Source organism: Chelonoidis abingdonii, chromosome 15 (genome assembly GCF_003597395.2).
Source record: "Chelonoidis abingdonii isolate Lonesome George chromosome 15, CheloAbing_2.0, whole genome shotgun sequence".
NCBI lineage: Eukaryota > Metazoa > Chordata > Testudines > Testudinidae > Chelonoidis > Chelonoidis abingdonii.
In genome coordinates this window covers 36,689,913-36,704,674 of record NC_133783.1, presented here as the reverse complement: position 1 = coordinate 36,704,674, position 14,762 = coordinate 36,689,913, and the positions used below count along the sequence as shown (strand labels likewise).

General features: G+C 41.7%; 1 protein-coding gene across 1 annotated transcript in view; it reads left to right on the top strand.

Moving 5' to 3' along the window:
• The window catches only part of ADGRA1 (adhesion G protein-coupled receptor A1), a 495,656-nt gene that overhangs the window by 275,190 nt on the left and 205,704 nt on the right, over positions 1–14,762 (top strand). Inside the window, exons 9-10 of the mRNA XM_075072712.1 lie at positions 1,511–1,709; positions 10,140–10,289. Of these exons, the coding sequence (XP_074928813.1) occupies positions 1,511–1,709; positions 10,140–10,289 (349 nt within the window). The remainder of the gene's footprint in view (positions 1–1,510; positions 1,710–10,139; positions 10,290–14,762) is intronic.

The following is a 14,762-nucleotide window of genomic DNA, read 5'->3' as shown; positions in this document are numbered from 1 at the left end:
ATGAAATTAATGGACAGCAGGTTTAAAACAAATAAAAGGAATTTCTTCTTCACACAGCACACAGTCAACTTGTGGAACTTCTTCCCTGAGGAGGTTGTGAAGGCTAGGACAGTAACAGGGTTTAAAAGAGAACTGTATAAATTCATGGAGGTTAAGTCCATTAATGGCTATTAGCCAGGATGGGTAAGGAATGGTGTCCCTAGCCTCTGTTTGGGGTGGTGATGATTGGCAGGAGAGAGATCACTTGATCATTACCTGTTAGGTTCACTCCCTCTGGGGCATCTGGAATTGGCCACTGTCAGTAGACAGGATACTGGGATGGACAGACCTTTGGTCTGATCCAGTACGGCCATTCTTATGTTCGTAGACTAGTGGCTCTTACTAGTGCTCTAACAACAACTGTGTAGACAGTGCTGTTGAACCAAGCTGGGAGACTCGCTCCAAAATGTGCTGCAGACGTATCCTCAGTTTAAATTATACTGATGTAACGATTAGATCTAAGCCCTGCCAGCCCGAGTCTGTTGACCAAGACTGGGAGGCTCACTCCAAAATGCTGTATAGACATATGCTAAAGGGCCTGATCCTCTCCAAACTTACGATGGCATCTGAAACTCTGTCAGATTTTACTTATGTTTCCTTCTAATTTCCCCTTTTAATCATTTGAACATGTTTTGTCCCCCCAGGCACAGGATTCAGCCCCAACAGTTTCAGATTCCCTGGGTTTTGTGAGCCTCTTCGGAATGCAGTAGCAGTACAGAGACATTGCATTGCCCACTGGTCCCCTCTAGCCTAATTTAGCTATGCTGACTGCTGTTGCCCTATGAGTCCTCTTTCCGGGAGTGACTTGACAGCACAGCAGAGGAACTCATGTGTAACTTACACTGGCTTGTCCATTATACTTTTTAGGGGAAACCTGTTAGAGCATAACTGTCCCATTTCACCTTGGGCTTAGAACCCTCCTCACCCATGGGTCCCACGTTCTGCAGATCTCCAATAGATTGGTTTCCATGTGCTTAAGGCAGAAGGTGGACGTTGCAAGGGATCTCATGCTCTTCCCTTCTGTGGCTTTGGGCCAAAATCCACAGTGCAGATGGCCATCCCATTTTGGAGCATTTGCCACTTGGTTTTTAATAACAGATGTTGCATTTTCAGATAGATCTTTGCCCTTTAGCTCTGCGCTTAGAAAGCTGCATAGACACAAATGGAGGAAACATGCCATCTATATATATATACTTTTTAACAACCAAATGTCTCATTAGAACAAATCAGTTGCCAGTTTTCATCACTGCCAGACTCTGGGTTAGTGTATTTTTGGCATTTCCCAAGAAAGCTAAGTAATTTACCACAAAGCACAAAAACAAGAAGCTATTTTTAGAAAATAAAATGTTTTAAATTATTACTTTGTACTGACAGTTTTTTTTAAATGTTCTGCCATATTGCTGCCACGTTGTAAATTGGTTCTAAATAAGGCATGTCAAGTTAAAATTTCTCATTATTATCTTCCTCGTAGATGGCCCAAAACTCTAGCTGGGATAACTGCTTATCGCCCCTGTCTTCACTATTCATCTAGCTCCATTTCTCTCCACAATGGAGCAGAAGAGTCAAAGGCATGGCGTAAATGTAACCGGACGGGACGCTGGGCAGATGAAAACTATTCTGAATGTCCATATTCACAAGAAGTAACTCAAGTCCTTCATGCTTTTAGTCAGGTGATATTACAGAGTCCTTATTCATAGAATGTACTGTAGTTATTGTTAGGTTAAACACATATATATATGTTATATATATATTATATAAGACCAAGCAGAAGTGCCATGGCAAGACAAGACCCTGCATGGGATGTACCATCGACAGATAGCTGAGGTGGCTGACATTGGGAAATCCTACCAGTGGGTTGAAAGGGGCTGACTAAACAAGACAGCACTGAGGCATGATCATAGGCACGGAAGCAGCACTGAGCACAGATCCACTGAAGCAGGGCTACCACACTAGAGAGGATCCAGGTGCATGACTGTTCGATGAGTACTTCGGAGACAGTTCCACACATAGTGGAGATGTAAATGAGCAGGACAGATACATCTGAACGCAAACAAGTGTGCATTCTGTTAAGGAACACTCTGCACGGCTTTTGGGTTCGTGACCCTCCCAAACAGATGGAAAGTGAGGCCAAGTGGCCGTTGGTTGTAGGTAAGCACTCGGGCGTGACTCCTGAGCTGGGTGATGTGCTCCAACATTCTCCAGGATAAACATCAACGCTCTTGTTGCAGAAGAGTGCCAGTTGCTAGAACAGGCTAAGATACTGCGTCAAACCCTCAACTCCCAGCTTGGTAGAGGACCCGAGGTGAGAAGACAATACACCTTCTCTATTTCTCCACCCCACTTTCCACATCCTCTCTATTCGCTCTTTCGCCCTGTACGTTACTCCAGCTTCTCATATTCCTGTTGCCTGATGTTTCAGTGTCACTTGGCACTGCTATATCTATCACCACGCATGTCTTCTGCTCTTGTCTATTACACGGACGTTCTGGCTTGTATTGGCCTACTGGTGCCTGTCCATTCTGGATCTGGGTAAGTCCCACAGGATCTTAGCCTGCTATTTCTCCATCAACTCTTGTGGAATCCATTGGTCTTGGTGATGGGGTCTAGCCGCTACGCTGTCAAGATGTTCCGTACGATGCCAGCCACCTCGGTGTGCCGTTCAGTGTATGCTGTTTCCATGCCTTGCAGTCTGCCTCCCTAACATCCGTGCGACTATTTGTTATGGTTATGATGTGTTACTGTCTCTGACTGGTGGTCTCTGGTTCTGCACAGCTACTGCACCTTGTGGGCTTGTTCCCTTCTACGTTTAGGTGTTGGCAGCCCCTGGCTTCAGTTGGGATGCGGGTGCTTCAGTGCCTGTTTTCCTGTCGCTGCTTTGATGAATGATCTCAGTTGCCTCAACTGTGTCGCTGTCTTTTGCCAGCCCTTTCCTGAGCCACTCGGTGGATTTCCGCAAGTCGCCACCTCAGCTTATTCTGTCGATGGGACATCCCATGAGGGGTCTTGTCTTGTCCATGGCACCTCTCTGCTTGGTCTCCTCCCATGTCTGCTGCTGCTTCAGGCATTCCCTCAGCCGTCATCTTTGGGGCATCGTACTGATGTACTCCTGGATGTGTCGGGTTCGTCCTGGACAGTGGCTTTGACGCTCACCCAAGCCCGCCCGCTTCTTTCCGGCTGGTTACAGTCTCTGGTGTTGTGATTGGGTGGAAACCGCCGTGCATTTGAGGATTCTGGGTTCACTCTCGGCAGCCTCCATGTCTCCTTTGGCTACGCTCACATACCGGCAGGGTATCTGAAGAGCTGGTAGGCAATCCGTTATTGCATTGTATGTCTTTGTTCTTCCCACTGAGCTGGCTTCTTCAGACCTTCTTATCCTTGGTGATACTTGGATGTGCTGTCTTCCTTGCATTCTCATCATGGGTTTCGATGTACTGTGGGACGCAAGATGTGAGCTGTCTGTATGTCTGCTTGCCCGCTGTAGATTGCCACCCATCAGCTGAATACATTCTTCTATATAACTGGCTCCCTCTCATCCGATGCATCCTCGATTCTCACTGAGTCTTGATCAGGTGTACTGCGTCATGTCGTTCATCTTAGCATCGCTTGATTTCCTGTAGGGGGGCGCGTAGGTTCCACTCCATGAACCAGTATCATATTCCAGTCTTGTGATTTACTGGCTAGGGTTTTAAAGCCTATAGCCAAACATCAGCGCGGGGACGGTGCATCACCCTGAGTATATGCCCACACTTGTGGCCCACTTGTGCAAGCTGCTTTGATGTTGACTTGCTAGGTTTGTTTCAGCTATAGAATCCCATTGAGTTCTTGAGGAGTCCATAGTGTCCTGTGTTGACTTTGTATAGCACTCAGACATTCACAGATCCGACCGTGCGCGGTCATTGTACATCGTGACGTTTCCTGTAGTCATCCAGGCTGATGTCTCGATTGGTCTAGTCTAGAACCTTAAGATCTTGGGCGACTCTGCTCTATCTAATGAGCAAACTGGTGGTTGAGCCTCTGGTGTGTGTTCCAATTGCCTTCTGAGCTGTGGCATGTACTGGGCCCATAGTGGTCCTGTAGCTCGGCACATATGATCCTGATAGGACTTTCCATGTTGTGGGGAGACACGGTATTAGGCCCCGGTTCTGTCCCTCATGCAGGGTCTTTCAGATGCTCAGGACACTGCCTCCTTGCTTGTAAGCTACAGTTTGCGTGGTGAGGAACCTGCTGCTAGCAGTGTGTGCATGCTGTCTGCAGGTTCATCAGGGACACTGCTAGTTAGGCTTGTACGTTTAGTCCTAGTAGGTGTTCATAGTCTGGTCCACTCTTCATGTCTATGACCGCTGCTGCCATGTCTACTACAGTGATGGTGACAGTTTCTGTTCTTGGGAGAGATTGCTTGTGCTCGTTCTCGTGCACTGCAGCGTCTTTGATGGTGTTATTATGAGTCTTCTCTTTCCTCCTATATGTTCTTCTCAGTAACTGTTCAGTGTTCCTGCTGGCTATACTTGTGTTGTTGGCACTGCATTGGAAGTACAACCTTGGAGGTTCTTTGAGAACCGGGCATTTAACGTTTTCTTGGCCTCTGCTTCTCAGTGGTATTCCTTGGTACCTGCTGTAAGATGCGTGTGAGCCTTTGTTTTGAGCAGTCTAGTCCTCTAGCGGCCTTCAGATCCTTGTATTTTTCAGTAAGCTGAGTCTTATCCTTAATTCTCTACACCCTTCTGTAGTTCCACCCAGCTGACTAACTTACTCTCCGAGTCGCCTTGCTCTTATCCTCCAACCCTCATTTTCCAGAGTGGGTCCTACGTTGTTGTCTTGATCGTGTAGCCAAGCATTTCAGGATTACAGAGGCTGTAGATATACCAGTTCATGTGTTTGAGTTACTGGTGGTAGTAGGGATGTCATGAGGCTCATTGGCATTTTTCTAACTATACTATCGCTGGTATTCTTCTCTGACCTGTAGATTGGTGTATGACAGTCTCGAGGATTGACTGAAGCTAGTTTCTCCAGTGATCTTATGCCTCATATCAGCTGCTGTGCTCTGCAGTGAGGGGGTGGCAGTGAAGTTCAGCTTCAGAGTGTGGGCTGCACAGTCACATTGTTCTTTCCTGAGTCTGGGATGTAATGTGGAGATGGTCTATCATAGCTGTTGAGAGGCAGCTTCCTCTTACTTTGTGAAGCATTGGGAACATAGCTGCTCGTCAGTAAAGTGTGGTATGGATAGTCTTTGTCATTCCACAGTCCCCTCATACATCCCCTCTCATTAGGTCTACTGTTGTTAGTAGCATTCCATCAATTCCAGGTTCTTCTTGTCTCGTCCATGTCTAGTTTGTTCCAGTAGCCCATTTCATTGGATTGTCCTGGTTCCTCAACATCTGGCACGGACCTTGTTAATCTGGGCGACGTCCGAGCCGGCATGACTCTCCTAGTTCGTGTCACTCTCATATTTGAGGTAGGCAGGTGAAGCGTTAGAGGGTCTTTTGCCCAAGGACCCCTGCTTGGGTACCAACCGGGATTTGAACCCCGGTCTCTCGTATCAAAGGGCGGTCTCCCGTATTAAAGGGCGGTGCTCTTAACCACTATGCTATCCAGTCACTCTACATATATATGTAGAGGTGGTTGTTGGTACTTCACACTAAACAGAATGTGTGTCTGTTTCTAGGGTATACAGCACTGGGTTCCTGTCAGGATCCAAATACCATGGAGCAATATGATCACGGTGCTTTAAAACACTAACTGGGGCCACCTTGCTGTAGCTTTGATTTTTTGCACAGCTTGCAAGCAAACCTGAATTTAGGCACAAGTTTGGGATTTCTACATTCTAGCAAGGCAAAATGAAGTGCATCATCTAAATGAAGCAATTCTTATTCGAAGAATTTGTGGAAACTGATACTCTCAGAATAAGAAAAGGGCCTATTCCTTAGCTTTCTCTATCACAAAAGAGACAGTAAAAATGATATCTATAGGAAAATGTTTTGGGCCAAATTCACCACTATGGGTACATCTATATTGTGATAAAAGACCCACAGCACAGCTATGGCAGGCCCGGGTCAGTGGACTTGGGTTCATGGGGCTCAGGCTGCAGGGCCTTGTGGGGTCTCAGAATCTGGGCTCCTGCCCAAGCCTGGATATCTACACTGCAATTTTATAACCTCACAAACCCAGGCCAGCCACAGGTATTTTATTGCTGTGTAAACATACCCTATGTTACTCCCATTTTACCTCAGTGTAACTATACTTAAAATGAGGTAAAACTGGAATAATGTCGTGCTGTAATTGTGCCGTGGATGTGACTGTGTACAGTATATCAGCATCTTTATTGCAATGGGTTTTTCTCCCTGTGTCTGGAACTTATGTGAACATTGGTAATGGAGTGGCATGCTGGTACTCACTGACAAGGACAATGAAACATCAGAGCACTTCTTCAATTTGTCTTTTCTCCTCCACACACACATTCTTACAACAGTAGTGTTAGTTTCTCTTGCATTCTTATATCTCTGACTCCCCAGCTGGAATGCCTTGCTTCATTGCTATGATCCTGGTTCTGTGAGCATTTCAGTTGGGTAAGAAGCAGAGCACAGACTAGAGGAGCTGTAGGAAACAGAAAGAGAGAAAGTTTTAGACTAGCATGAGAAGTATTCAACAGCTACTGGAGGCAAGGTTTGGTAAAGCTGGGTGAATAACTGATTATTTTGGTTTGATGGAAGTTCTGAAAAAACTGGGGAAAAAAATGGTTTGGGTTGAGGTAAATCCGATTTATTTATTTTTTAATTTCAGTCATTCAAAAAAGTCTGTTGTGACTCGAACAAAATGTTTCATTAATCCAAAATGTTTTGTTTCTGAGCATTTTTAAAGGACTAGAGTCACAAAACGGGAAATGGGAGGTGGTGTTCCCTCCCCCAACCCCCACTGTGGCATGAAGGGCATTCATCTAGGCTGTAAGGGAGGCAGGTTCAAATAGTCACCCTGGAACAGAGATTTGAGTCCAAGTCTCCCTCCTCCCAGGTGAGTGGCTATAGAGTCATTGGGACTCCCTTAATTAGTTATTAGCACAGAGAAGTGGGAGACCCAAGTTGAAGTTCCTGCTCCAATAAATATTTTCATTATTTACAGCTTCAACAGGAGAGATTGAGAAAGACCCGCCCTAGAATACCCCATATGGTGGTTAGGGCACCAGAGTAGGGATTTGAACTGGGGTTTCTTCCATCCCAGCTGAGTTCCCTAGTCATTAGACTAAAGGTTCTAAGAGGGAAGCAGCTGCCATCACCTCCTCCACCTCCAGTCATTGTCTGGATAGCATCAAAGTTCAAAAAAATGGGTGAGATGGGAAAAGAGGTATAGGGAGAGAGCAGGAAAGTGTATATAAGGGAGGACAGAGGTTGGAACTGCACAGCTCTGTACCTCCTTGCACATCCTCCCATTTCAATTGCATGCCTCAGTTCTCAGCTCATTCTTTTCACTCCACAACTCTTATTCTTTGTCTCCTTCCATGCACTTCCTTTCATATGCTACCCCTGATGTATGACAACAGCCTCCCTTTCCTAGTGCACCCGTCTACCCTACCTAGCCTGAAATTGCTTCTGTTCGCTAGATTTCTACCATACTTCAACTCCTAGGGCTTCTCTTTCACGTTTTTTCACAAGCTTCTCTTTGAAATAAATACATTCATAGGCTGCATGCAGCATAACAGATTAGATCACGTTATCTTGGTTTGTTGAAACCCTCATCCCTCCTTTCTCTCCCACCAGCTTTGTCCGTTATCTTTCCCTGTGTTTGCTTAATTTGATGCTGCAAATTGCAGAGTCTGGTCAGAGGTGCTGAACGCCAGACTCCGTGGGAAATTAAGGTTGCTGAGCAATTAGCAGGATCAGGCCTTTAGATTATGTGTTTTCTGGAGTAGAGAGCATTTCCACTTTTATTTCTGTAAAGCCTGATACAGACCTAGAATGCTGCGTAAATAATATTAATAATAAACTCTGCTTTCAGTCTGAAAAAGTTACGAGGAGTATTATATAGAGGGGCAGCTGTTTCCACCCCTTTTTCTCAGTGCAAAGCTTAAATATGTAAGCCTAAGTATTTTTAACTTGTGCCTGTTAAAGCCACTGCCTGCAAAACTCCCCTTTAATACTAGCTTGTTTTTAAAAAAAAAAAAAAAAAAAGTCTTGATGGAATGATACTTCACAGTGCCATCAAAAGGTACAGAGGGAAGAAGAGAATTGCTCTTTGATCTCATGCCTCTTCTACTCTTTGGACTCTTTCAAATTAATTATATCAGAGATACAATGAATTAAAATATCAGAGTTAAACTAAAACATAAACAGAACATATTTTCATAACAAAGCCAGACAGTTCAATCTGGAAATATGATTTCCATTTATAATAATCTAGAACAGTTGATAGATAAGCCGAATGTCATTTTTTTTAAAAAAAATTCTACTCGTGAGCAAAGGCAAGGATTAATCTGAAGAAAAGCATCTCAGGAAAGAGAAATTAAAAGGTTGGGTTGCAGGAATACTACAGCAAAGCAATGCCTTTCTTTTGCCTGGTCATCTGTTTAGTCTGTGTGGTTTCAGTGGTTCCGGATAATGAATCCAGACATTCTGTTTCCTTACTCTGTCTTTATCCACGGAAAATATCTTTATCTCACACATACCTGTGAGTTTTCCTTACAGGACTCTTTTTTTTTTCTTATTGCTTTTTTTTCCCCATTAATTAGTTTCCTGTCTCACCTCTTCCCCTTTTTGGAATACTCTTGGGTCTCTAGAGAAATCATGCTGCCTGTTGCCAAAGCAGAAAGTTTATTAAACAATTTGTTTAATAATCAGATGTTACTGTCAAATCCAAGCTAGAGAGCCAAGCTGCACAGAGTCATTATTAGCCTGTTTTTGTGTAGTCTGTTTGAATTGCAGTCATCTGTGTAGTTAGTCAATATGAGAAAGAGTATAGTGAATGTGTATAGTGCATGTGATAGTTGAGGATGAAAAACCCTTTCCATTATAACCACTTGCTTACAATTTTCCCAGACCTTCAGAGTTGGGACTTGCTTTTCTACCTAAAAATTAATCTCAATACAAAAATACCTCTCTGCTTTTAAACTGATTTTTTACTCCAGTAGCTGCAATTATGAAACCCTGGACATGATCATGACATAAAGGCTCCAAAAGCCATGTATCCTGGTCACCTTCACGTTAGTGTAAATCCAAAGAAATGTCATTGAAGTCAAAAGTTATTTCAGATTCACAGCCGTGTATATATGAGATAAAAATCACAGGTCCTAGAGCATCCTGATTCAGTGCAGGGTGGTGATTTTCAGTTGCATGGTTCCATGTTAGTGAAAATCATTTGACTAAAGGCCTTATCCTGCAAAGACTTGTACACATGCTTCACTTTAGGTCAGTGGCACTATTCACATGTGTAAGTCTTTTGAAGGATTGAGAGAAGTGATTATTCCCCTCTATTTGGCACTGATGAGGCCACATCTGGAGTATTGCATCTAGTTTTGGGGGGCCCACTACAGAAAGGATATGGACAAATTGGAGAGAGTCCAGCAGAGGGCAATGAAAATGATTAGGGGGCTGGGGCACTTGACTTATGAGGAGAGGCAAGAAACTGGGCTTATTTAGTCTGCAGAAGAGAAGAGTGAGGGGGGATTTGATAGCAGCCTTCAACTACCTGAAGGGGAGTTCTAAAGATGATAAAGCTAGGCTGTTCTCAGTGGTGGCAGATAATAGAACAAGGAACAATGGTCTCAAGTTGAGGTGGGGAACTTCTAGGTTGGATTTTAGGAAACACTATTTCACTAGGTAGTGAAGCACTGGAATGAGTTACCCAGGGAGGAGTGGAATCTCCATTCATAGAGGTTTTTAAGGCCCGGCTTGACAAAGCCCTGGCTGGGATGATTTAGTTGGTATTGGTTCTGCTTTGAGCTGGAGGTTGGACTAGATGATCTCCTGAGGTCTCTTCCAACCCTAATCTTCTATGATTCTATGATCAGATCCTAAATTGGTACACATTAAACAAAGTATATAGCCTCAGAAATTTTAAAAGAGTGATAAAAGCCAAGCTGGATATTACACATAACAATTCTGATGTATTTCCAGATGCACGTCAACGCCACCAATGCTCTTGAATTTTCCCGCCAACTTACAGCCTACACAAGAGGTGCTTCCAACTTTGCAGATAAGATGGATATTATATATTTGGCTTATATAATGGAAAAGTTAATAGTCATCGCGGATGAAGTCAAAGATGTAAGATACTGAATAATCTACCACTTAAAATGGCATGGTCGTGTTTTAACATATGCAGGCACACATTGCAGTGTAGATTCTAAAATTGCTCCCTGCTCTTGTGAATGCATATATGCTGTACAAAAGATTAAGCAGTGGGTTGCTCAGTGTCTAAGAGGAGGATTGAGCCTTCTCATCTGCCTGATAGATCCATTGCTGTTTTGGAACAAAATATTTTAGCATGCACACAAATTTCCTTTACTTTGTGCCTTTTTAAATTATACGTGGCTAAAGTATTGGAAGTAACTCCAGGGTGCCTTTCCTTCTGGATGTTTCCATGACAGTATCTGAATGTCACAAATGTTTATTTTGTTTATTCTGTATTATCAACAGAATAACTATGGAGGATATTTTCACTGCATTTTAAAGAATTAAGAGTGTGTGTATCACTTCATGTGAAGAGGACAAAATGCCTCTTTAAATATAACTCTCTGAAGAACAGGGACAGGGGATGACATTTTACAAGGAAATCTAATCAGAGTTATGCAAACCCCAAAGGAAAAAATAGCTTTTAATAGAGAACAGCAATGATACTCATAAAAGTTTTCATTGTTAATTTTCAGAGTAGCTGCTTGCATAAAGATTTCATAATCTGTAATATTTTAATACATTATAGTTATAGCTAAAACATTTGTTTTCTTTTGATTTGGTATTGTTCATTTCATTCTGGCTTTGGGGTTTGTAATGGTGCCACTTTGAAAGTGCCTTCAACTTTAATTTCATCATCAGATTCCAGAACTAAAGTGCATACTAAGTGCTTCCCAGAGTCATATTTCAAAGCTACAATTGCTTTTCAGCCTCCTGGCTCAGAATCTCAATATGATGATGTTGCTTTTTGACCAAAAAAAAAAAGTGAGAATTTTCTCTGACAAAAAAAACAGCCTTATTCAGTTATAACTCTCCTCAAAAATCCTTTGATTCTTCTTTGGTTTTGGTACTAGCACCTTATGTATTGTTCATTACATAAATTAGCATCAGCTCCATTTGGTTTTGCCCCTCCTTCCACGTAATGTTCAAACTCCTGATCCACATTATCAAAGCAGCCACACAACTCCACCCCTCATTGCGTGTTACTTCTCCACTCGTTTCTTTCCTAATCCCTCACACCATTCACTGTCTTCACCTTCTCTCCTTACTGTTTCCACTTTCAGCTTCACATTTTGGGTATGTATTCACTGCAAGTGAAAATTGTGATTTTTGCACAGGTAGGCAGACCTGTGCTGACTGTAATCGAGAGAACCATGAGTACTAAGAATAGTGAAGGTGTGGTGGCACAGACTTGTACTTGGGCTGGGCACCTGAAGACAAGCCCACCGGGGGTGCTCGATACATACTTGGATTGCTAGCCCGTCTCCACATCTTCACCATTATTGCTATCCACACTCACTAGATTAAAGCTATCAGAGCTATGCCTGCCTTCACACCATAACTTGAAGTGAAGACATGCCCTTTCTTTCATGATGCTTCCTGTGCTTGGAATGGCTTCCAGCTTTCATCCTCAGTAAGCACTTTCTCTCTTCTTCTTCAAACCCATCCTTAACACCTACTGATTTCTTAGTTTAATTTCACTAGTGATGTACAAAAAAAAAATGTGGATACCTGAACTGTTCTCCTTTTGCCATAGAATTATAGAATCAGCGGCCTTCTGTACACTTGGAAGTTGCCATGGTATAACTAAAAGTGGTTTAAAGCTGATTTAGTTAAATAGTGCAAACCCCTTATGACCACGCAGCTATCTCCAACTGACTTGTGTCATAAGCTAAACTGATATAAATCACTTGTAAACTAACATAAGTGGGTTAACAGTTTTGCACTGTTTTAAACCGATTTGTGCAACTTCTGTGTTGACGACATGCTTAGAGCAGAAAAAGACCAATTTGATCATTTAGTCTACATTGTAGCCGGTGCATGTTGGTTCCTTACTGCACATTTTACTCTTGCATTGTCCCATCTAGTGTCAAATGTGCCAAATGATAGGGCTTTCATGGCTTCTCCTGGGGCATAATTTCAGAGTCTAGTATATCACGCTGCCAGGAAAATGTGCTTACAGTCATCCAATTTTTCATTTTCTTGATTTCATGCTATTACTCCTAGTTAGCACATTTTATTATGCTAAAGAATGGCTTCCTCTCCCTACTTTTCTGACCTCTTATTTATTTATAGGCTATTATCCTGTCCCTCACTTAGCTGAGCTGTGTGTCTTAGTCTTTTCTTATCAATCATTGCCTCCAGCCTCCTAATCATTTTTCTTACTCTTCACTGCATCAGTAACACAATTTGTCAATAACCTTCTAGTAATTAGGTTACCAGAAAATAAAATATTATTTCAGGTAGTCACAAAAGAGCCATATAAAGAGGACACATTATATCTTTGTCCATTGTTGTGTGACTGCTGTATATAAAGTTTAAAGTTGCATTGGCTTTTTCAGCAACCATTAGCACTGCAAACTCCTGTTTAATTTCTTAATGTCTGCCATCTCCGATGTCTGAGTATTATTGCTTTATGAGTTTCTTCTTTCTGCTGAATATCTGTACTTTGAACCACATAGCCAGATCTGCTAGGTTATGTCTTTCCCTGTTGAAACATTTTTTAGATATGTTTATGCCCCTGAATGTAATCACTCTTCCATGCATCATTTTTGTGTGAGATGATCAGTAAACTCTTTGGGATGCCATATCTGTAGGCTCTGAAAACTGCTGTATACATTTATAAGACTATACTATTTCGTAATCTGATTTAAATTACAAAAAAAAAATTCATTTAAAAGTGAAAAGTCAAGAAAGAAGCCACTGCATCATTGATTCAATTCAAGATGAAATCCTTGGACTATCACTACAATCACATTTTCTAAAATGTTTTTCTCTTCAACTTTCACTATTTAGGGCAAGGACTCATTTAAGGCACCTAGGACAGTGGGGCTCTTCACGGGCTTCCTGGAACTACTGCAATAGTCATACATAGAAGCAAGCAAACAAAAATGTAAACTGACTATGAGCCTGATTTTCAGAGGTATGGAGGACCTGCAACTCTCATTAATTTCAAATTGAGTTGTGAGTTCTCCATCCTTTTGAGAATTAGGCCCTCTCTCCCTAGAAACTGTGAAACTGACTATACACAAAGTGTGTCAAATGCATAAAGTAAAAAAAGAAACGTTTTCTTAAAACCCTCTCAGTTATATTAAGTGTAGGTATTACTTGTAACAATACTAGGGAAAGTGGTTTTCAGACAGAAATGTGTTTTTTAAGTTGATTGTGTTTTTAAGTCAAAGAAACATTTCAGGCTTTCTGAATAATCATTGTACCCATCAAAATATAAAATGATTGTTTCTTGGGTATCACAGTATTAATCTCAGATACATCTTTGTTTGGGGCACTGTTCACTCTGCTGTCTGATGAAATTTGTCAGATTCTCACAAACTGCCAGAATTCTGATGCAGATCTTGCTAGGCATGTATTCAGTCATATGGAGCATTTCCTGTCTTATACAAAATGCTGTAAAATATCAAGGGATATTGCAAGTTGCACTGTAGCAGTTATGGCTGTATTCTTTCCATCGTAGTCTCATGTTTTATGAAGGGGGGAAAAAGAGGATTGTAATTCAGAAAACAAGAAGTTCTAGAGGGGAAAAGTGTTTGTTTTGGTTTTCATTCTGGTATTTTGGTTTGGTTTTATATAAATTGTGAAGGAAATCTTTTTGCCTGGTTAATCCTGATTAAAAATCCTGGTTAAAATATACTTCATCTGAGTAGAATCCTTCCTTGGGCATATATAACTCAAATAGATTTAGTTTTTAAAAATTAATTTGGGAAAAGATGAATTTTTTTTTTATGGATTTATATTTGGTGTTATAGGGAAGATCTAGTGGCTGAGACAGTAAGAGGAGACCTGAAATTCTTTAAAAATAAAGACTTGTAAATATCCCACATTAATAAAAACAAACAGTAGAGTTGAACATATTAGATTAGCAGAGGAGAATAAAATACCCAAATCAACCAGTGGAATGATCAATAACAGGGCCGCCCGGGGAATGAGGGGGCAAGTGGGGCAATTTGCCCCGGGCCCCACAGGGGCCCCCATGAGAATATAGTATTTTATAGTATTGCAATTTTTTTTTATGAAAGTGGCCCATGAAATTGCTTTGCGCTAAGCCCCCTGAATCCTCTGGGCAGCCCTGATCAATAAATATATTTGTAATAAACCAAAAATGAGCTGTGTTACTTTTATTTTAATTTATTTTAGTTAATAGGAAAAAAATGACCAATAGACCTGCTTTAACCCAAAATGGTGAAATACACAAATAAATAAATACATAAAAAAATAAAAACTGTGGGGATATTACACTTAAATAGTGAACAAAAAAGTATTTTTTTTGATGTCACTTGGCACTTTTGTCTCATCTTCTCCTTGGTCTCTGTGTTTGTTTAAATGTAATGA